The sequence below is a fragment of the Rattus norvegicus genome, chromosome 4 (genome assembly GCF_021556685.1).
Source record: "Rattus norvegicus strain SHRSP/BbbUtx chromosome 4, alternate assembly SHRSP_T2T, whole genome shotgun sequence".
Taxonomy (NCBI): Eukaryota; Metazoa; Chordata; class Mammalia; order Rodentia; family Muridae; genus Rattus; species Rattus norvegicus.
Window position 1 is genome coordinate 155,755,739 of NC_141537.1, and position 21,614 is coordinate 155,777,352.

Consider the following 21,614-nt stretch of genomic DNA (forward strand, 5'->3'; position numbering starts at 1 on the left):
AGCCCATGCAATTTTGGATGAAATCCCAGTGGTCTCCCTGAGACTCACTAATCTCCTTCCTGTGTTTTGGTTCTTTGGTGTTTTGTGTTGTTTTGAAACAATGACCTTACTTATGCCCTGTGGTTCTGCTTGAGGGAAGAGCAACACAGTAAGAAAGGTAGATGGTTTCTCACTGGGCACTTTGCTGTAGTCCCAGCCACTGTGCAGACTGAGGCAGGAGGAGTCCTTGAAGCTCAGGGTTCGAAACCAGTCTGAGCAGTATATCTGAGAACCTGTCTCATACAGGCAAATTCATCTCCCCTGCCTTCCACCCTAGTAAGCTACCCCTGGAGTGAAAGAAACCCAAAACAACTGGGAAATTCCTCCGTCAACAACAGAGGAAGGAGGCCAGGCCCAAACCCCAATCACTGCCTCCCCGAATCACATGCCAAGTATGGAATGCCCACGACACCAACACCAACTTACAAAATAATGACAAATGTCACGGTGACATTTAAGAATTCAGTGAGGAAATCAGAACAGGAATGGTCTTAAACCACACAGGAAGCTTGTCACAAGTCTCAAGTTTTTATTTTCAGAACAGAGTCTGGTTTTATTTTTAAAAAGAGGGGGGAATGTGATGAATGCTGTGAGGTGCTGCTTCTCTCTCTCTTCTGGGCTCTAATCCCCAGCCCTGCACCCCCATACCCGGCTACTTCCCAGGGCATGTTTAACAAGAATAGTCTTAGTTGGATGAAGCAGAGGCTAAAGAGGGTTCCTAAACCCCAAAATTCTAAGCCAGCCCTGGGAGGCACTGACTCAAAGAAATTTTTAGAAGGAGGGGTACAAGCCTTTAGAGAGAGAACAGACTGAATAAGACTTAAGGGTTGGGGGTGTCGCTCAGCAGGCTGACCAGTGTTTGCCAAGCATGCTTGAGGCATGGGTTAAGTCCTCAGCACTACAAAGTAATCAACTTGTGTTTAAAAGACAGGTACCATTTGACGCCCAGGTACTAGGCCCTCTGCTTCCTTGCTCAGAGGCTAGGAGTCGACAAGGCTAAATTCTGAGCCTAGACTTCTTTTCCATGATCCGTTCTTCGGGAATAAACCTTAGGATAGTGTACTATTCCGGTCGTAACATTTTGGGGACATCTCAAGTCTGATCCCTATCTACAGATACCCTAGAAAGCAAGAGAAGAAACAAATAGGCCTTAATAATAGGTCACATGTGCATGGAACAGGGAAGTGACTGAAAAGACCCAAAATAAATACCCCAGGGAAAGGGACCAGCCCTGAGTCAGAGTACTCACAGAAGACATGTTGACATGCTGGACATGTGCTGGGCCTTCCCTAGGCCCTCAGCAGTCCTGGCCTCTCTCACAAGTGACCATGCCTCTCGATGTACCAGAGATATGTCAGCCTTCTGTCCTAAATCCAGTGGCAGTCTCTCGGCAGCAGACAGCGGTCCCACAGTAGAGGGACAGCTATCCAAACAGTAGAAAGAGGGTGGGTTGGGGGCCAGCCAGAGCCGGCCATGGCTCAGAGATAATTTCTTTTCACAGTCATTGAAATTAGGTAGCAAGAAACACAGCAAAGCTGAAAAACAATCAGAACACCGGGAGTAGCCATAACCTCCATCCGGGCAGCCAGGGAGAGGAGAAAAGGCAGGCTCACTGTGAGAAGCAGCTAGTCAGCACTGGCTGAGGTTGAGAGAACAGGAGCATAGAGTGTAGACTGTAAACATCCTCCACACGGCCCACGCTAGCTGGACAGTCAGGCCCACTAGCGTTCCAGCTCAGACTCCCATGCTTCTGTCCACACAGATATCCTCAGTCCAACGCCCCAGGCAGTTGAATAAGAGGGGCCCCATGCAGCCCTTGTGTTCTCAGAAGGTCCTAAGAGAGTCAAAGGGGATGAGGGACTTGGGCCTGGCTGCTGAGTTAGTAGTCAGTGACTTGGCGCTTTGGGCCTGCCACTGTGCTTCAGGCTTAGAGGACTCTGCAATGCCTGTCCTCCAACCTAGTTGGCAAACCTCCCCTCAGATCTCGCAGCCCAAGGCCAGACACAGTATAGACACAGAGCCTTCCTCAAGTCCACCTGGAGAGCTCTTCCTCTAGCTACCTTTAATGCAGCATTTTCAAGCCCCAGAAAGACCAGAGCTCAATACTACCCTAGACCGGAACTCAAAGAATACTGCCCTAGAGGCCTAAACAGTAAAATGGTATGGCATTCAAACCTAGCAGATAACAGACAGGACTACAGATCATTTCTTCCTGGTCCCTTGTCTAGGTTCGTTACGGCACATAAAACTCCCAAAACAGAAGGGGAACCAAAATTCTTAAGTTTTTTTTCCTCCCCCACCTAGTCCCATTGTGGGGGTGAGTATATCCTGGCCTGGCTCCCTGTGCCTGCTGAACCTAGACTGCCCTCAGGATACATATCCTGCCTTAAAGACTCCAAGAATGACATCCCTCGTGAAGCCTGCAGGAGCCAACCCTGACTTCCCTTGAAGGACAATCCTAAGGACAGCCTCTCAGGAAGGACCCTGTTGGGGAAGGCTAAGCAGGAGGGTTCTGCAGTGTGCTTTCTCCCCGATGAGACCTGAAGCAGAGGGGGGGGGGGGGTGTGAAAGGTCACTCCCTCTCTGCTCTGTGCCAAGCTTTCTAAAGGAGCAGGTGCTGCTCCCCTGGGTTCCTAAGAGGCCTGACCTCATACATTTGAACCCACAAAAGCAGTTGCTCTGGACCCAATCCAACCCGGCCAGCACCAACCCAGGAAGGCTTATTATTCTGGTGCAGAGGGAGGAACCAAGGGAGAGCAAGCCAATGGCTGATACTCCACAGACCCTGTAATATCTGGCACCAAACCCCAAGGGGATCCAGTGGCCCTGTTGAACGCAACTTCTGAGTGTTTAACTTAATTTTTTTTTTTTTTTTTTTTTTTGCAAGCAGCATCAGTGTGCGACGCGCTGGAAATGGAAGCACAGAGGTAGAAATACGCGCTCACCCAAGAAAGGGTGGTGTTTGCTCCTTCCACCTAGAGGTGCTCCTCCCCCAGCTGAGCAGAGAGGAGCAGGGGGAGGAAGACCCTGGGTGAGCTTCTCCCTTGGAGTACAGCAACCAAGCAACTCCTGGGGGACCGTGGTCATCAATTCAGGCATGAAAGCATGGTGGTATGCGTGTTGTGAAGCAAGGCCTCTGTAGATCTCCTTCCCACTGCAAAGGGCATGGGACTGACACCCAGAAAATACACTAAACTACACACGCACACGCACACGCACACGCACACGCACACGCACACGCACACGCACACGCACACCCCTACCGAAGCAGCTCACTATCCCTGCCTGAACCCCTTTCCTCCATCCCCCACCACCACAGGATAGGAATCAGGACAAGAAAAGCAGGTGCACATGGATCCAATCCCTTGTATGTCGGGACAGGGAAGACCGTGATGAACATGGGCCCTTCTTCCTCACGATATATTGCTGTTCTCCCTCCAAGAAGTCTCTACCCATGGGCCTTCAGCCTCATCAACAGTTACCTCTAAAATACAGCCAAGGGGGCCGGAAACCCTAAAGCCAAGATCAGGGCCCCGACCCTTCACTGCTTCAATTCTGAGAGGCCACAGCTAGAGTGTTGACATAGCCATGAGGGCCCCCTTCATTTTCCAAGTGGCCCCGCTGGGAGCCTCCCTGAGGTGGTGGTGGAGGAGGTGGTGGAGGGGCGGAGGGAGGAGCACCATAGCTGCTTCTGGCCCGACTTGGGGATACCCAACTCCCCCGGTCCCAGCAGCCCTCCAAGGCCTCCAGGCCACGGCAGCCAAGGAAAAAGAGGTTCTTGAGCATGAAGATGGACAGCGGCTGTTGGTAGCTCACGACCAGGAGGCTGCGCAGCGCCAGCAAGGGCACGTCCACCAGGCAGCCGCCCAGCAAACGCAAAAGGCGGCTGCAGCTTCCAGGCCCGGAGGCCTGGCCCCAGGACGGAGCTGCCACTGCGGTGTTCAGCTCGTACAGCCAGAGCACTGGGGAGGCAAGAGTGAGGAAGTAGACGGCGATGAGCAGGTAGCGCAAGTGCGCGGGAAGCGGCACGCGGCCGTCCAGCATCAGCTCCACCAGCGTGAAGCTGTCCAGCAGGTCCAGACACGTGCCCAGGAAGCAGCCGGCGGCGCGATGCTGCTGTGGCTGCAGGAGCAGGGGGCCCGCCGAGCCCGGGGGCGCGCCCGCCTCGCTGATGGCACGCACTAGGCTGTAGAGCAGCGGCACCGACAGCGCCATGGTAAGGCGAAAGCCCGTGGTGCCAAAGGGCGCGCGCAGCTCGATGAGGTCCAGGATGGATGTGCCCAGGATGAGCACAACCTTAGGAGTGAAAGCGATGGAGTAGATGAGCCAGGCCAGGTACGCAAAGGCGAACTCGCCCGCTGCCCCAGCCGTTCCCGGCCCGGTCCCCGAGCCGCCTGAACCTCCTCGGCCCCCGCGGGCCTTGGCCCCGGCCCCCGCCGACGCCGCAGCGGAGAGGTGCAGAGGCGGAGCCGAGTGGTGGTGGAGCTGGTGATGGTTGTGCGTGCTGTTCGCTGGGCCGCCCCGACGGCCCCGGCTGTTCTTGGCGAAGAAGATGGCCCAGCCCACCACCACCACCAGGTCGGTGGCGATCCAGGAGCACCAGTACAGGTCAGTGACAGCGATGAGGTACAGGTCCAGCAGACCGCCCTGCGCCAGCAGCAGCACCACAGACAGCGCCTGGTAGCCCCAGCGGCACCCGGGACTTGGGGAGCAGCCCCGGCGCCGACCCCGGCGGCCCGAGCGAGAGGGGCGGCCGCAGCAGCAACAGCAGCACGAGCAGCAGGAGGCGGCGCCGCCGGTCCCGGTGCCGCCTGCGCCCGCCGCCGAGCGGCTCCCGGGGCCCCCGACGGTGCCGGCCGCGGCGCCCGCGCCGAAGTCCGCGGCGGTCATGCTGCAGGAGGAGGTGGGCGTGGAAGTGGAGGAGGCGGCGGCGGGCGCGGTGGCGGAGGCTGGGACGCCCCCCTGAGCCGGGGGCCCCGGGAGCGCCGCGGCGGCGGGCACCAGTGGCTTGCTGATGCTAATGCTCTCGTCGTCGTCCTCTCGCTCCGCGCCTGTGCTGCTGCTCGGGGAGCCGCCGCCCCCGCCGCGTCTGCCGCCGCCCCCCCCGCGGCTGGTGCTGGTGCTGGTGCTGCTGTCTCCCGAGCCTCTCCGGCCGCGGGAGGAGCCCCCCCGGAGGAAGAGGGGCTGTAGCCGGGCGGCGGCGGGGGGCGGCGGAAAGGAGGCGGGCGCGGACGAGAGCGCGCGAGGGTGGCCCAGCGCCGGGTGCATTGTCCTCGGAGGGGCTCCAGGGGCTGCCCTGCCGCTCTCTCCCCGCCAACCTCGGGCTGACGAGGCGGCAGAGGGGAACCCGGGCCAGCCGCTGCCGCCTCCTCTCCAGCTGCTGAAACTCGCACCCGGGTCGGGAGGCGGAGAGATCCGGACTGGAGCGGCCGGACTGGGCGAGCGGAGCCGCGGGTGGCTGGGCTGGGGGAGAGCCGGGGAGCCGAGCAGACCGCCGGGACTGGAGAGGCGGGGGCGGAGGAGGGGAGCGAGCCCAGCAGGCAGCAGAAGGAGCTGGCAGCGGGGAAACCAGGACTGGATTCGAGGGAGAGAGGAGGCGAGAATAGAGGAGGAGAAAGCCTGGCTGGCTGGATCAGCAGGAAGGAAAGGAGGGAGAACTGAGGCGACGCCGGAGTAGAGCTGAAAGCGCATCCGGCCGGCGGGACAGGAGCATAGGTTTCCTGAAGTCGCTAACTCCACAGCCCTAAGGGCTGAACCTGAAGTGCTGGGTGGCCTTGGTCGCAGCGTAGACCACATCTTCCTGCCTTCAGGCACCGGCACCATGTGGTTTCTTCCCTTAGTCTACACAATACCTTTTAGAAGGGAACGTGGGTCAATTTTTTCCTCTGTGCGCCACCGACCACCCCATGTCCTTCTGTAAGGCCCTGAGAACTCAATGGAAGTGATTGAAAAGTTTAATAAAAGAAAACCAGAAGGCGACCGGGGATGATGTGTCTCACTGGTAGAATGACTGCTTTGTATGCATTCAGTTCTGGGTTCCAACCCATCACCAGAAACCAAACCAACCAACCCATCAAACAAACAAAAAACCCCAAACTCTTCAGAAGGAGCACCCTCTGCCCCATAAAAACACTGTGTATTCACACATCCAAAACTGTCCTCCCCCGGGAGATCTTCAGTTTCCAGTAAATGAAAAGGCTCCCTGAATATAATTGCTGAGAAGAGAGCTTAGGAAGTTGTGTGTGTGTGTGCGTGTGCGTGTGTGTAAGTACCACTGTCTAGTCCTGGGGTAGGGAGGCCAGGGCCAAGGCATGAAGCCGCTCTGGAGACCTGGGGTGGGGTTGCTGCTTAGCCAGGCTCATCTTTGGTGTTCTTGAAGGTTTGTACCTCGCATGCATGCAGCACCGGGTTCCTCCCCTACACCCCATCATATCTGACTCCAGGTCTGAGGAGGTAAAGCAGCAGGATAGGAAATCCGAAGTCATCTTCAACTACGTAGCACGTTTGAGGCCAGCTTGAGCTATGGGAGACCCTGTCACAAAACCAAGAGAGATAAAGCAGGAGATGAAATAACAGGAAAATGTCTTTTGGAGGTAGGGGAGAAGAAAACTACAATAGCGTTTGGGGCTCAGGAAGGTTCTGGGCTTCCGTGTAATTCCCAGTCCATAGGAGCAAGTTAGGAGCTTGCCTGTGCCTTCATCCTCCTCCTATAGACTCGCTGCTGCCATAGCTGTTTGCCAGGATGGGATCCCAAGCTGCCAGCCACAGCCTTACCCTTATCTGCCCTTTTTGTCGTTGTTTGGTTAGTTGGTTTTCAGTTTTTGAGACAGGCTTTCTCTGTGTAGCCCTGGAACTAACTCTCTCTCTCTCTCTCTCTCTCTCTCTCTCCCTACACACACACACACACACACACACACACACACACACACACACACACACACACACACGCCTGCCTTCAAACTCACAGAGATCCTCCTGCCTCTGCCTTCTGAGTTCTGGGATTAAAGGCATGGACTGCCACACCCAGCAAAGAGAAAATTTCTAAAGAATCTGTCTCAGCCAAACTTGCTCTTTCCTAGCTGCTTGGAGGCCTCTCTGGACAAATCCATGGCACACATAAAATGTAGAATTTATGATGTACAATCTTCCAATCCCTCACCCTGGCACAGACAACCTTTGAAAGTCCTATGCCCAATTGTGTGGAAGCCAGAGCAAGTGTAAGGATGGGAACCCATGGCCCCAGCTCCACCACACAGCCTGTGCGAGCTAAGGCCAGTTAGCCTCCTCTCTGAGTTCACACTGATCTGTAAAAAGGGACCAGCACCTCCTTTAAGGAAACACTGTGTTGAGAGACCGTGTGTGGAAGCAGCTCAGCCCAGTGCTGGCACAGAGTATAGTCTCAGTTAAAGAAGCTGGTATTCAACTACTCAGCCTCCCAGGGAGCACATACTCACACCGTGGGCCGCTGATGCTGTATGAACCAAGTTCCTTTCAAGACTTCAGTCAGAGGTCTCCCCTAAAGCTTTATATTTCAGCTAGTACTGGGGAGCAAAAGTGTTACTTTAAATGTGATTGTCACAGGCCTCATGGTATGAGAGCTTCAGCCATGCCAGCTGGTGCCAAGGCCACCCTCTTGAGGCAGGGCAGGGATGACAGCTATGAAGATGTAGCCTCCACTTGTACACATCCCACCAAGTCCAGCAGAGATGTCTGGGTTGAGCCAGTCTGGGTGGAAACGGGGCTTGGGGAGTTGCCAGCTTTTAATGTGAGTGATTACAGACCAGCTTCCTAGTTTTCCCCAGGGAAAATGCCAGCCACAGTGAGCGCGGAAGCCTGAGATTCCTCGTTAAGTCAATGATGTGGAGGGAGAGGTAAAGACAGCTGGAAAAGACTGAAATCAACGAAAAAGCATCGGGACTCCTGAGAACACCGAAGAACCAGTCTCCCTGGCCCTGGTGCCCCTGCCTCAGACCCACCCTCTCGTTCACCAGGACCAGATTACTTTACTTTACCTGTCTGTTGAAGCATACTATCAACCAATGGGGTTACCATTCTTTTTATTATTATTATTAACTTTTTTATTAATATTATTAAACATATTATTATTATGTTTTATGTGTAGGGGTGTTTTGTCTGCATGTATCTCTGTGTACCATATGCATGCTTGGTATGTGTAAAGGTCAAAAGAAAGTGTTGGAGCCCAGGGGGCTGGAGTTACAGATGGGTGTGAGCCATCACTCGGACGCTGGAAGTCAAGTCTGAGTCTCCTGGGAAAGAAGCCAGGACTCTTAACTAACGGGCTATCATCTCTGCAGCCCCTACACAAAGTTAATTATCTGTAAGAGGTCCTTTAGCTGAGTTTCCTGTAGAGCCCATGCTCTGAGTAAGAAGCACAACAATAAGGATAAGTCAGGGTAAGAATGGAACAAGTTGGTGGCCACAGTACTGGTAGCACACATACACATACACATACACACACACATACACACACACATACATACACACACATACATACACACACATACATACACACACATACATACACACATACACACACATACACACACACATACACATACACACATACACACACACACACACACAGTGCAGTGGATTTAACTGAAACATCTCAAAAGATATCTAGAAAAGGAAAGAAAATAGTCACAGTGCCCCTTATAAGCATAAGCATTTAGGGGTCTATGCTAGACGCCTTCCATACAACACTTGGAGAGAAAGACCCTGACCTATCCAGGTCACATTACCAGTGAAAAATGCAGATTACCTAGACTTCTGCTGTCATGGCTGCCAGCTCTCCTCACAAACCCAGATGTGAGAAGCTCACAGACATGGGGAAAAGGGGTCAGTCAGAGCCGTTTCCCCAAGCATTCCTCACATCCTAGACACCGGATAAAGTTCCTCTGGCAACATAACACCTTGTGCTTCCGACCTACAAAGCCAATGGCTTGTGGCCTCCCAGAAGAGCAAGAGACAAACCAAAAGGAAGACGTGGCCTTGTCCGGCTCAGCAGCAGAGGAAGGTTCAGTGGGGAGCAGGGCAGCCTTTCCTTGCACTGCCCACAGCCCTCTTCCCAGATTCTTTCTCTACTCAGAATCACTGCCTCTCACCCTTAAAGCAAGAATAAAGGCCAGGTTCAAAGGAAGTTGTCAGAGCATCTGAGGAGCCCACAGAGACCTCTTGTGTGAACTTGAGAACAGACAAGTGGAGTTCACAGGTTCTCACTCGCAATCAGCACACAAGGTACTCACAGAACAAACCCAGCAGGAGATTGAGACCAAAGCAGGAGAAGACTCAACTCATTGAGGACTTGAAGCCTCGGCACTGCTCGGCACTCAGAGAACAGACACTGCATCTCCACAGATACAGAGCTCTTAGAGCCTGGGCTGTGACCCGAGCTGCGCAGTGAAAGTCTCATGGTGATGCCACCACCCACAGGGACAGTCTCCTCATGCTTCAGCCCGCACTAGGTGCTGGGTCTCCACGGATTTTCTCTGAAAAGTGGAAGCAAGTTCCTCCTAGGAGTAGGGAAGCCAGCATGCACTGAGCGGTGTGGAGAGTAGACTAAGTCCCGTATTCTCCATCACCTGAGCCCTGAGTCAGGAGCCAGGCAGTGAGGCTGGCCTAGATGAGAGCCATTCTGAAGGAACGGATGTTGGCAGGAAGTTGGGCTTGGGATGAGGGATGGGATGGGGATAGAGAGTATCCTAGAAGCAAGATGGAGAGCCAGGTCTCTGAGGATGGTGAGGACTGGAGAACTACATGTTAGAGAAATGTCCATCTTAGCAAAAAGCTAAGCAAAACATAGCAACCTTGTAATGTTTAGTTAATCTAAAGAGAGCGCAAGGAACAGTTTTGTTTGTTTTTGAGACAGCCTCATTTGTAGCCCTGGCTGTCCTAGAACTCATTATGTAGACCCCCTACCTCCGAGACCAGCCTGCCTCGGGTCCCAGTTGTTGGATTAAGTGTGTGCTAGCATACCTGGCTCTTCTTGTTCTATGGAGACAGAACCCCAGAACCTCACACAGGCTAGCACTCTACCACTGAGTACCTCCAACATGTCTGTGTACCATGCACATGAGTGTGCCTCCAGAAGCCAGAAGGCATCTGATCCCCTGGGACTGCAGTATGGGAGTACTGAGATGCTGTATGGGAGGAACCCCATGTTCTGCCCTGACTCCTTCTCACTGTTGTGATACTATATTTTTGTTTGTTGTTGTTGTTTTTTTAATGTATATAAGTACACTGTTACTGTCTCCAGCACACCAGAAGAGGGTATCAGATCCCATTACAGATGAAAGTGAACCACCGCAGTGCTAGGATTAAAGGTGTACACCACCTCTACTTGGTCGTGATAAAATACCAAATGAATCCATTTAAGACACGCTAATTTTGGTTCACTGTTTGAAGGGATACAGTTCACCATGGTGTCAGGGAGCTGAGGCAACTTGTCATGATGCAGTCAGTGAGAAGAAAGAGCTGAATGCTGGTTCTCAGCTGACTTATACCTTTTCTTCAGCCTGGGCCTCAGAGCACAGCTCCCTTCCTCAGTCAAACCACTCTGGAAACACCCTCACGGGAGGCATATCTCCAAGGTGGTTCCAAAGTCAATCAAAGTGACAGTGAGAATTAACTGTCACGGCCAGGAAAAAAGAAATCAGCAATAATAACAAATCTTGGGCAGGGAAAACCTAAATTTTACCATTTCCATATTACATTTAAAACTTCCAGGTCCCCATCACCTCGTGTGCTTTTTCTGGAGACATGCAATCTCATGTTGCTCAACCTTGCCTCAAACTTGTTTATATGGCCAAAGATAATATTCAACTTCTGATCCTCCTGCCTGTGCCTTCGTAGTGCTGGGATTACGGTCATGTGCCACCCTGCCTGGTTTATGTGGTGCTGGGGACTGATGCTTTCTGTATCCAAGACAATCACTCCCCACTGAGCCACATCCATAGACCTGGAATGTTTAGTTCTCTCTCTCTCTCTCTCTCTCTCTCTCTCTCTCTCTCTCTCTCTCTCTCTCTTCTTTCTTTCTTTTGGTTTTTGAAGATAGGGTTTCTCTGTGTATCCCTGGCTGTCCTGTAACTCGCTCTGTAGACCAGGCTGGCCTCAAATTCACACAGATTCACCTGCCTCTGCCTCTCCAGTGATGGATTAAAGGTGTTCACCACTGCCTGCCTTTGAAATGTCTAGTTTTCAACAAAGAGTATGAGACATGTAAAAACAAAACCACCAGGAAAGTAATTTTGAACACTTGAAGAAAGTAACTGGCTATGAGAAAGCCCAAATATTAAATTAAAACAACTATTTTAAGTATTTTGAAATTAAAAACAATTCATTTATAAAATTAATGGAAAGAATATGAACACATTTTCCACCAGTGGAACTGCTTGGGAAGAACTAGAAGGCATGGCCTTGTTGAAGGAGGTATGTCCTGGCTTTGAGGTTTCAAGAGACTTGAGCTGTTCCTAGTGTACCCTCCCTCTCTACTTCCTGCTTGTAGATCAAGCCATGAGGTCTCCTGTTGTCATTCCTTGGCTATGCCATGTAGACTCTGACCCTCTGAAACCAGAAGCCCTGGCTGATTTTGTGTGTCAACTTGACACAAGCTGGAGTTATCACAGAAAAAGGAGCCTTAGTTGAGGAATCATGAGATCCAGCTGTAAGGCATTTTTTTCAATTAGTGATCAAGGGGGGAGGACCCAGCCCACTGTGCGTAGTACTGACCCTGGGCTGGTAGTCTTGGGTTCTATAAGAAACCAAACTGAGTAAGCCAGGGGAAGCAAGCCAGTAAGCAGCACCCCTCCATGGCCTCTGCATCAGCTCCTGCCTCCAACTCCCTGCCCTGTGTGAATTCCAGTCATGACTTCCTTTGGTGATGAACAGCAATGCGGAAGAAGTGTAAGCTGAATAAACCCTTTCCTCTCCAACTTGCTTCTTGGCATGATGTTTGTGCAGGAATAGAAACCCTCACTAAGACAAATTGGTACCAGAAGTGGGGCATTCCTGTGACAACCTGACCATATTTTGAGGAGGACTGTGGAAGGACTTTGGAACTTTGAGCTAGAAGAACCACTGGGATGTTAAGCACTCTGTGGGATATTCTGTAGGAGCTTGGAAGATAATGTCAAGAACAGTGCAGAAGATGGAGGCCTAGCTTGTGAAATTCCAGACGGAAGATTAAAGACTATTTTCAGGGCTATTGCTGTTTTGATTGTGAAGATTCTGTGGTTTTGGTTAGCTGGGGCTGAAGAATCAGCTGTGATAACAAGATACTCAAGCAAAACCTTTGCATTACTGGGACAATTGATGCTGGTCAGCTGGAGCTAAGAAATTAGTGGTGATTAAGAAGAGACCAGCATCACTGAGGTAAAATCTGGGAAGTGTGTTTTGAGAGCCATGCTCCAGAGATAGCTAAAGTTGTACCTCATGCTGTGGCTGGACTTGGTAATGTGTAGGAGTCACCCAGGTGGTACTGGTTTTGAGGGTATGAAGGGGTCATGGAGAGCCGCTGAGGCTTGGCACTGTGAGAGCCCATGGAAGGCTGTTGATGAAGGTGCAGCTTCAGCCTCAGTAGCAATTAATGGCCTAGGACTGAAGGGGTCATGCAAAGGAATTGAGGCTTGGCACCATGAAGAGAGCCTATACAGGCTATTGGTGAAGCCTAGTTGCAGCGGAAGACAGTAGTATTTTGGAGATGGCAGTACCATGAGATGGCCACCAAGAACAGCAGCAGCGGTGGCATACAGGTGTCTGGAGCCTAAAAAGACAGGGTGTGTGCTACAAAGGGCAGAGCTGGAGAAGTGACCCAAGTCCTTGGGGGAGCCCAGAAGATCATGAATGGATCCCAGACACTGGGCAGTTAGAGTTTGATTTCGCTTTTGATTGTAATTGCGCTCTGATATTTTCCCTCTCGAAGGAAGAAAGTATTTTAGTGGAGCCCACAGTTAAGAGACATTGAACTGTAAAAAGACTTTGAATTTTAAAAAAAGATTGGATATTTTAAAGGGATTGAAATTTTACTATGTAAGAATTTGTTAAATGCTGCGGGACTCTCAAAGTTATTTAGATCTTGGGGATGAATAAAAAGTAAGGGTTGAGGCTTAATAGTGATGTGTTTGTGTCAAGTTGACAAGGGGTCAATTGAACTGGCTAGTTTTGTGTGTCAACTTGACACAAGCTGAAGTTTTCACAGAAACAGCCTCAATTGAGGAAATGCCTCCATGAGACTCAGTTGTAAGGCATTTTCTCAACTGGTGATTAAAGTGGGAGGACTCAGCTCATTGTGGGTGGTGCTGTCCCTGGGCTGGTAGTCTTGGGTTCTATAAGAGAGCAAGCTGAGCAAGCCAGGGCAAGCAAGCCAGTAAGTAACATCCCCCCATAGCCTCTGCATCAGCTCCTACTTCCTGACTGCTTGAGATCCAGTCCTGACTTCCTTTGGTGATGAACAGCAATGTGGAAGTGTAAGCTGAATAAACCCTTTTCTCCCCAACCTGCTTCTTGGTCATGATGTTTGTGCAGGAACAGAAACCCTAAAATTAAAAAAAAAAAACCCTAAAACACCCCATTAACACACTTTCTCTAATAAGTTGCCTTTACTCATAGTGTTTTGTCACAGCAATAGAAAAGCAACTATGACACCCATCCACTTTGGGTGTCATCATTCCCTGGGCTGGTTGGTATCCTGAGCTGCATAAAAATGAGGATGTAGGCTGTGCAGAAGCATTCTTTTTTTTTTTTTCTTTTTTCTTTTTCCCTTTTCTTTTTTTCGGAGCTGGGGACCGAACCCAGGGCCTTGCGCTTGCTAGGCAAGCGCTCTACCACTGAGCTAAATCCCCAACCCCCAGAAGCATTCTTTATTCTCTTTCCTGACTGTAGATGAATCCCTACCACGATGGACTGTAAGGCAAAATAAACCCTTTCTCCTCTAAGTTGCTTTTGTTGGGGTATTTTCTAGGTTCAAATCCTGCCTCCACCACATAGAGAAGCTTGTTGTAGAATTTATTTAATCCCAATCTGGGGTTTCTACCCCACCTTGATCATTCAGTTCCCAGATAAAAGACATACAACTTTTATTATTTACAATAAGCCTTAAGCAGCACAAGATCTGGGCAGATAACTTGCCCTCTATGCCATTAGAGTCTACTTCCCTATCGATAACCCTTAGTCATTATTGTTTTATTTGTGCTGCTCTTCACTCCAATTTGCCAGCTCTCGGGGCAGGGTGGAAACCCGGGAATATGATTAAATAATTTCAACAACATAAACTGATTAGCTTCAGTTCTCTGGGGACAAGAATCAACAGAATGCATACATAGTTAAAAGGAGACTAATGGGACTGGCTTGCATGGTACAGTCTGGGTGTCCAATAATGATCGTCTTCACACTGAGAAACCGAGACCCTCTCAGTCCACAAAGATGGGTGCCTCAGCAGTCAGTCTGGAACTGAAGACTGAGGGGTTCCTGGAGAGCCCCTGGGTCTTAAGTTCACACCAGATGGCAGAAAAAGCTTGGTTCTGTTATTGGTAAAGTGCAGCAGTGGCAGCAGCAGGCCCGATGAGACTTACCACCAAAACATGACGACCAGCAGGCAAAAACCAAGTGTCCCCCTGGACTTCCCTTCTATTTGACTGGCAGGTGCCACTCACGTGTAGGGTGGGTCTTCTGACTGAATTCCTCCCAGACATGCCAAGAGGGCTCTGTGTCTTGTGACACTGACAATATTAACCATCTCAGAAGGAGAGTGTGACAGGTGGTCTCAGCTGTCAACGTCACTGGAATTAGAGCTGTTTAGAACTTCTAGATATGGCTGTGGTGGCACCTCCAGAGGGTACTGACACGTTGGACGGTGGCTGGGAGGGACAGGGGAGGCTACCTCTAATGTGGATGGCACTGTCCAATGGGCTGGGGTTGTGGATGGAGAAGTTAAAAGAGGAAGTGAGCAGGTGCATGCATGCTGCACTTCCTGTGCAAGTGAGTCTAATGCTGCTGCCCTGGCCTGCAGCATCAAATGATAGCTTCTGGGGTAACAGCATGAACTCAGTACCACTGACTCTTCAGGAGCTTCTAGACCGCACCTTGCCTTTCTTCTCTTTAAGAAAATGAGCCCGTTTTCATTTGTTCATTTCTTGCATCTGAAGTATTGTCCGATGACATTGCTGGTCTGAGATTCTTCCCCGTAACCATTAGCCACTGCACAAGTACAACCAACCACTTTACAGAGTTGGTTACACATTCTCCACCAACTTTGCAGAGCCTCCTCATTATCCTAGTTTCCTGCCATCCGTTAGGTTGATTTGGGGCTCAACACGTAGGGTCTCCACCAACTTGACATGCACAATAGTCAAGGTTCTCTAGAGGAACAGAATTGATAAAATAGATGTGTGTGTGTGTGTGTGTGTGTGTGTGTGTGTGTGTGTGTGCGTGTGAGATGGTTTTTACTACAGCGGCTTACAGGCTGTGGGCCAGGTAGTCTACCAATGGCTAAGAACTTTCCAACAGAAAATCAAAAAATCAATAGTTGCTGGGTATCTCAGCTAGTCTTCAGTATACACCAGAATCCCAAAGAAGCAGGCTCTAATGCCAATGAAGGAAGGGACTTGTCAACAGAGCAAGGGCAGGCAGGCAAAGAGCAAACGCTTCCTTCTGCCACGTCCTTTATAGACTGCCAGATCAAAGGCTGGTCTTCCCTGCTCCAAAGATCCAGATCAAAGGTGGGTCTTCACACTTTAATGATTAGTTTTGGGGTTGGGGATTTAGCTCAGTGGTAGAGCGCTTGCCTAGGAAGCGCAAGGCCTTGGGTTCGGTCCCCAGCTCCGAAAAAAAGAACCAAAAAAAAAAAAAATTGTCATACACAGGCTCCTCACAATTGAATGCAAGCACACAGAGATGGGCTTGGCACCAAATTCATCTAAAACCAGATGCTTCTACAACAAATAGAGACCAAATGTAGACTTGAGATCCAATTTAATATAAAGCTTGATTTGCTAGCTGGCTACTGAGCCCCTGTCTACCTCCCATACAGCCTGCTTGGTAGGTGCCCCGAAGCATTTGCTGGTTGAGTAAAAGAAGGTGCAGAGAAAGAAACAGACCCAGAGAAGAAAGACTGTGCCCTGCCCTCCAGAGAGTGCCCAAGGAACACCATGGCAATGCAAGAAGTACTGGGAGTCAGAGAGGGGGCGGCGGTGGGGAGTGTCTATTCTCCAAAGAGAAGATGGCTGGCACAGGCTTTGGAACCAAGAGTTGGAGGAACCTGGAAGCAAATGCTTGCCAAAGTTCTGTCAGCTTCCTAGCAATTCACACTCTGAAACATCTTCCCACCTCCAGGTCCCAGAAGCTGCTGAGAGCCCCAGTATTTTAGCCGAGGTATTTTAAAATTCCTCCCTCAAGGCAGCATCCGGTTGCTACAGCAACCCTGGCTCTGTAGGGTGTCCTGATTACCAAATGCTCCCCAAACCTGCATGAGGCAGTCCAGAGGTGGTCCTCAACAGCTCTGGGGTCTGCCTTCAGTGGACCAATCAAAGTGCCTCGGTGATGTATCTGTTCACTGTCATGCCTCACAGAAGCTTGGTCCCAGACTGATAATTTCATAAAATATGGGTTCATCAGGCATGGTGGCACAAGCCTGCAGTCCTAACACTGGGGAGGTAGAGGCAGAGAATAGCTTGAGTCCAAGTGTTCAAGACTAGCCTAGACAACATAGTGAAACCTATCTCCTCAGAATAAAATAGAACAAACTACGGGTTCGTTGCCTACCATATATGACTCTCTGGGGTTGATCCCAAGGAAGGATTAAACTGAAGCAGGGGAGGGTTATGGGAGCCAGGAGTGGTGGTATATACTTAGAATCTCTGCACTTGAGAGTGGAGGGCAGTCCAGGAATTTAAGGTCACCCTGTGCTATAAAGCAAGTTTGAAGCTAGTCTGGGCTACATGACCCTGTCTCAACACAAAACAGAATCCTTGCCTAGAATGTTGTAGAAACCCAGTTCCACTAACAGAATGCAAAAAAAATTTGTTTTTTCAAGACAGGGTTTCTCTGTGTAGTTCTGGCTGTCCTAGAACTTACTCTGTGGACCAGGCTGGCCTCGAACTCAGAGATCTGCCTCCCTCTGCCTCTCAAGTGCTGGGATTAAAGGTGTGAGCCACCACACCAAAAACAGTTCCTTAAAAGGCTTACATATAATTCAAACTGATATCTGGCCTTTTACTTGTGGTTTTTTGTTATTTGTTTTTTGTTTTTAAGATTTATTTATTTATTTAATAAACGTAGCTGTCATGATCTGGAGAGATGGCTTAGCAGTTAAGAGCACTGACTGCTCTTCCATAGGTCCTGAGTTCAATGCCCAGTAACCTACATGATGGTTCACAACTATCTAATGGGCTCTGATGCCCTCTTCTGGTGTGCATGAAGACAGCTACAGTGTACTCATAAACAAATCTTTAAAAAAAAAAAAAAAAAAAAAAACCAAAAACGTAGCTGTCTTCAGACACATCAGAAGAGGGCATCAGACCCCATTAGATGGTTGTGAGTCACCGTGTGGGTTACTGGGAGATGAACTCAGGACCTCTGGAAGAGCAATCAGTGCTCTTAACTGCTGAGCCTTGAACTCACAAAGATCCACCTGCTTCTGACTCCAGAGTGTTGGGATTAAAGGCGTGTGCCGCTACCACCCAGCTGTTTTTGTTTGCTTGAAACAGAGTCTATATAGCCCTGGCTGTCCTGGGAAGCCTTTTGGTGCTCCATCAAAACACGTGCAGGTCACATTTGCATTTAGTGCGTAATTGGGCAAATGAAGGCAGTTGGTTATGAGTTCTGTCTCCACTTCCCATTTAGCTCAATTAGCCCCTCAGGGACGGGACTAGAGCTGCTGGCCGGGAGCCAGAAATCCTGTACGACGTCTTTAGGAGCAAAACAAGAGGGAAGAAATGACCAGGGCTACAACAGTCCGTAGGATGTCGCCGAAGGATCCGGGCTACAGTCCTGGTGTCCTCACATGGCCCCACTTGGCTTTGCCCTCCTGTTCTCTTGAATACTCAGCTGCACTCCATACAAGCTCAACACGCTGGACCCGGGGAGAGCTTCCGGCTGCGACTCCACTAAGCAATGCTTGGAGAAAGACAGGAAGCCCACAGCCAGGGGAGCTCTGGGGGGGGGGGGGGGGGGCGTGTACACAAGACCCAGTTAGTGAGAAGGCTGACTTCAGGGCCGGTCCCTCTGTTTGCCGGCACCCCTGTCTCTGCACCATGTTTGTGCTGTGCCTGCAGAGGCCGGGGAGAAGGGGTTGAATTCCCCGAGACTGGAGTTGCAGATGGCTTTGAGTCGCCATGTGGTCCTCTGGAAATGCAGCCAGCACTCTTAACCGCTGAGCCATCTCTCCAGCCCCGTCCCCACCCACCCTACCGAAGCCTCCTCATCTGATTTCAGATGGTTTCCACTCAGGAATGCTATCGCTGCCAATATCACGATGCTGAGTGCTACCGGCCAAGCAACATGCCTTTATGTTTCTCAAACAAGTAACTGAAAGACTTCTGCCTTTGGACCTTATTGGTACGAAATGGAATAGGTTGAGAATGGCCTCTGTGTGGTGGGGTTTGTGAGGCTCTGAACTCTATGAACTCCTGATGCTCATTTAAGAACTGTAGGCTGGGGACATGGCTCAGCAGGTAAATGTGCTTCCCTCGCCACCTGATCTCCATTTCCAGAGCCCACATAAAGGTGAGAGAACCAAGGTGACGAAGTTGTCTTCTGACCTGTGCACACTTGCCACAGCCCATGCTCACCTCCACACACACCGCATACACAGAGTAAGTAAAGCTTTGCAGCATCTGGAGCCAGATGTGATGGCTTCGCCGACTATGGAAGCAGTGGGATGGTGGAGACAGGAGGATGACAGGGCTCAGAGGCCAAGCAGACTAGTCAAATCCCTGAGCTCCTGGTTCAGAAGGAGGCCTTGTATTACAAAGTATGGTGGCTCACAGGCTGCGAACACTTGCTGCTCTCCCAGGTGACCCTCGGTGGATTCTCAGCATCCGCAAGAGATTAACATCTGGAACTCCAGTTCCAGGAGACCTGATATCCTCTTCTGACCTCCACAGGCACAGAAATAAACATTAAACAAAAATAAAATTAGGTGGGGAGTAACTGAGGAAGACAGGAGCATTGACCTCTGACCACCAAAGGCACATAGGTATGCATGTACACTCATACCCTCCCGAGAGAGAACAAAAGAAATAATCAAAATCCAGAAGTCATGGCCCGAGTGTCTAATCCTAGAACTTGGGATGTTGAGGCAGAAGAATTGTTGCGCTGGCAGCAGAATGAGCTCCAAAGCAAGACTCAAAAAAATCAGGTAAATTGGGCTAGGGTATAGTTCGGTTGATAGAGTGCTTGCCTAGAATGCACAAAGGCCTGGGCTCAATGCTCAACCCTGAGTGAACCACACACTGTAGCACAGGAGGTGGCAGAAGGAGGGCCAGTCATCCTGACTACCTAGCAAGCGTGGACCTAGCCTAGGATACGTGAAACCACGTTCTTTACAAAGTAAATTAAAAGCTAGGCAGTGGTGGTGCAAACCTTTAATCCCAGCCCTTGGGAGGTAGGAGCAGGCAGATCTGAGTTTGAGGCCAGCCTGGTCTACAGAGTGAGTTTCCAGGGTAGCCAGGGTTATACAGAGAAACCACAAAAACAAACAAAAAGTAAATTAAAAACAAAACGACACAGCAAGGGGTACTGTTCAGTGGTGGAACACTTGCCTAGCACTCAGCGGCCTGAGCTCCGCCCCTGCGGGATGAACACTGGTAACGACAGCTTAGTGCTTCTAGGTACCAGGCTGTAGTTGTTCCTTGATTCCGGCCCAGCATGCACTCCAGTATCATTCCTGCTAGGTAGAACCTGAACCGGTTTAATGTTTGAGAAATTACTGCAATTATTTTAAGGGAGGGAGGGCTCATGTACCACAGTGTACATAGGGAAGTCAGGATAACCTGCAGGAGTCAGCCCTCTCCTTCCATCATGTGGCTCCCCGGCAGGGATAGATCCCAACTGGTCAGGCTTGCAGCACTGAGCCTTTCTGGGCCCAGAGCCTGAATTCTATAAGTATCACTGTACTCTGTCCCTGTCCCTTGAAGTCAGTGGTGCTTGGGAGACCACACTGTAGTCAAACAAATGGAACCAGAAGTCCTGGGAATGTTCTGGAAAGTTCTTCAAAGGGAAGAAAACTTTTTTTTTTTTAAGATTTATTTATTTTATGTATGTGAGGACACTGTCACTGTCTTCAGACACACCAGAAGAGGGCATCAGATCCCATTACAGATGGTTGTGAGCCACTATGTGGTTGCTAAGAATTGAACTCAGAACCTCTGGAAGAGCAGTCAGTGCTCTTAACTGTTGAGCCATCTCTCTAGCCCCTGGGAACGGGGCTCTTTGCTCCCTTTTCCCTTCTGGAATGTGCAGAACCAAGGAGGTTAGGGACAAATTCCCAAATCCTCAAGGGCAGCCCTGAGACTCTTTTATAGTCAGAAAATGCTAAGCCTGGACGTCCTACTGCCTAGGAAAATGGTTCTGTATGAGAACTTCTGTACTTTAAAAAACTTAACTGTTTTTTGAGATGGTTTCATGTAGAATGGCTTTGAGCCTGTTAGTACAGTCAAGAATAACCTAGAACTGTGATCCTCCTGCCTCTACCCCCTAAGTGATGGGATTACAGTATGTGTCACATGCCTGGTTTATGAAGTGCTGGGGAGCAAGCCCAGGCCCTCCAGTGAGTGAGCCAATCTCCAGCTGTCGTTTGCTTATTTCTGACATAAGCCTACAGCATAGATACTGCAAACACACACTTAATATGGAGAAAACCAGAACCCTGATGAGAAGAAAAGCCTACAGGGTTCATCATACAGCTGGAGGGTGGCAGAGCTCAGGTTCATTCCAGGTCAACCTATGGTCTTCATTCCTGTCAGACTCGCCAAGGATAAGGAGGTCCTATAGGTAAGCACGCAGGGTCAGCAAGGAGCATCAGTTGAACAAGTATCTATAGACTGAATCCTGCCAGGTGCCGGCCATGTCAGTGTGGGGCACACAACAAACCAAGGGAGCTTCCTTTAGTAGGATAAGATAATCAAGGATAGCTTTAGGTCAAGGAATGTAAGTACTAAGAAGAAAGTGAGCAGGTTAAGGGAGTGAGAGTGTTCTTCCTTAGAGGAAGTCAGGGAAGTCTTTGAGGTGATCTGCCCACTAGCTGGGTTAAAAAGGAATGCTGTGAGCCACATGTAGAGAACAGCCGAAGCCCTCAGGCAGGACATGCAGGGGACATCTGTGTCTGCATGGAGGATGGGCATGAAGTGATGGAGGATGGGCATGAAGTGATGGAGGAAATGCTGCAGCAGGCATGGGCCATAAGGTGGTGGGGTGGCAGGATGGACAGATCTTTGTGTTGTAAGAAACTGGTGACAGGGACTGGAGATGGCTCAGTGGTTAAGAGCACTGACTGCTCTTCCAGAGGTCCTGAGTCCAATTCCCAGCAACCACATGGTGGCTCACAACCATCTGTAATGAGA

At 50.3% G+C, this 21,614-nt stretch overlaps 1 protein-coding gene across 1 annotated transcript; it reads right to left on the reverse strand.

Moving 5' to 3' along the window:
• Positions 1-546: 546 nt before the first annotated feature.
• Tmem121b (transmembrane protein 121B) lies at positions 547-5,499 on the reverse strand. The gene is given in 1 exon segment (NM_001399096.1): positions 547-5,499. A coding segment is annotated over 1 exon segment (1,719 nt). The 5' UTR covers positions 5,308-5,499; the 3' UTR covers positions 547-3,588.
• Between the last annotated feature and the right edge of the window lie 16,115 nt (positions 5,500-21,614).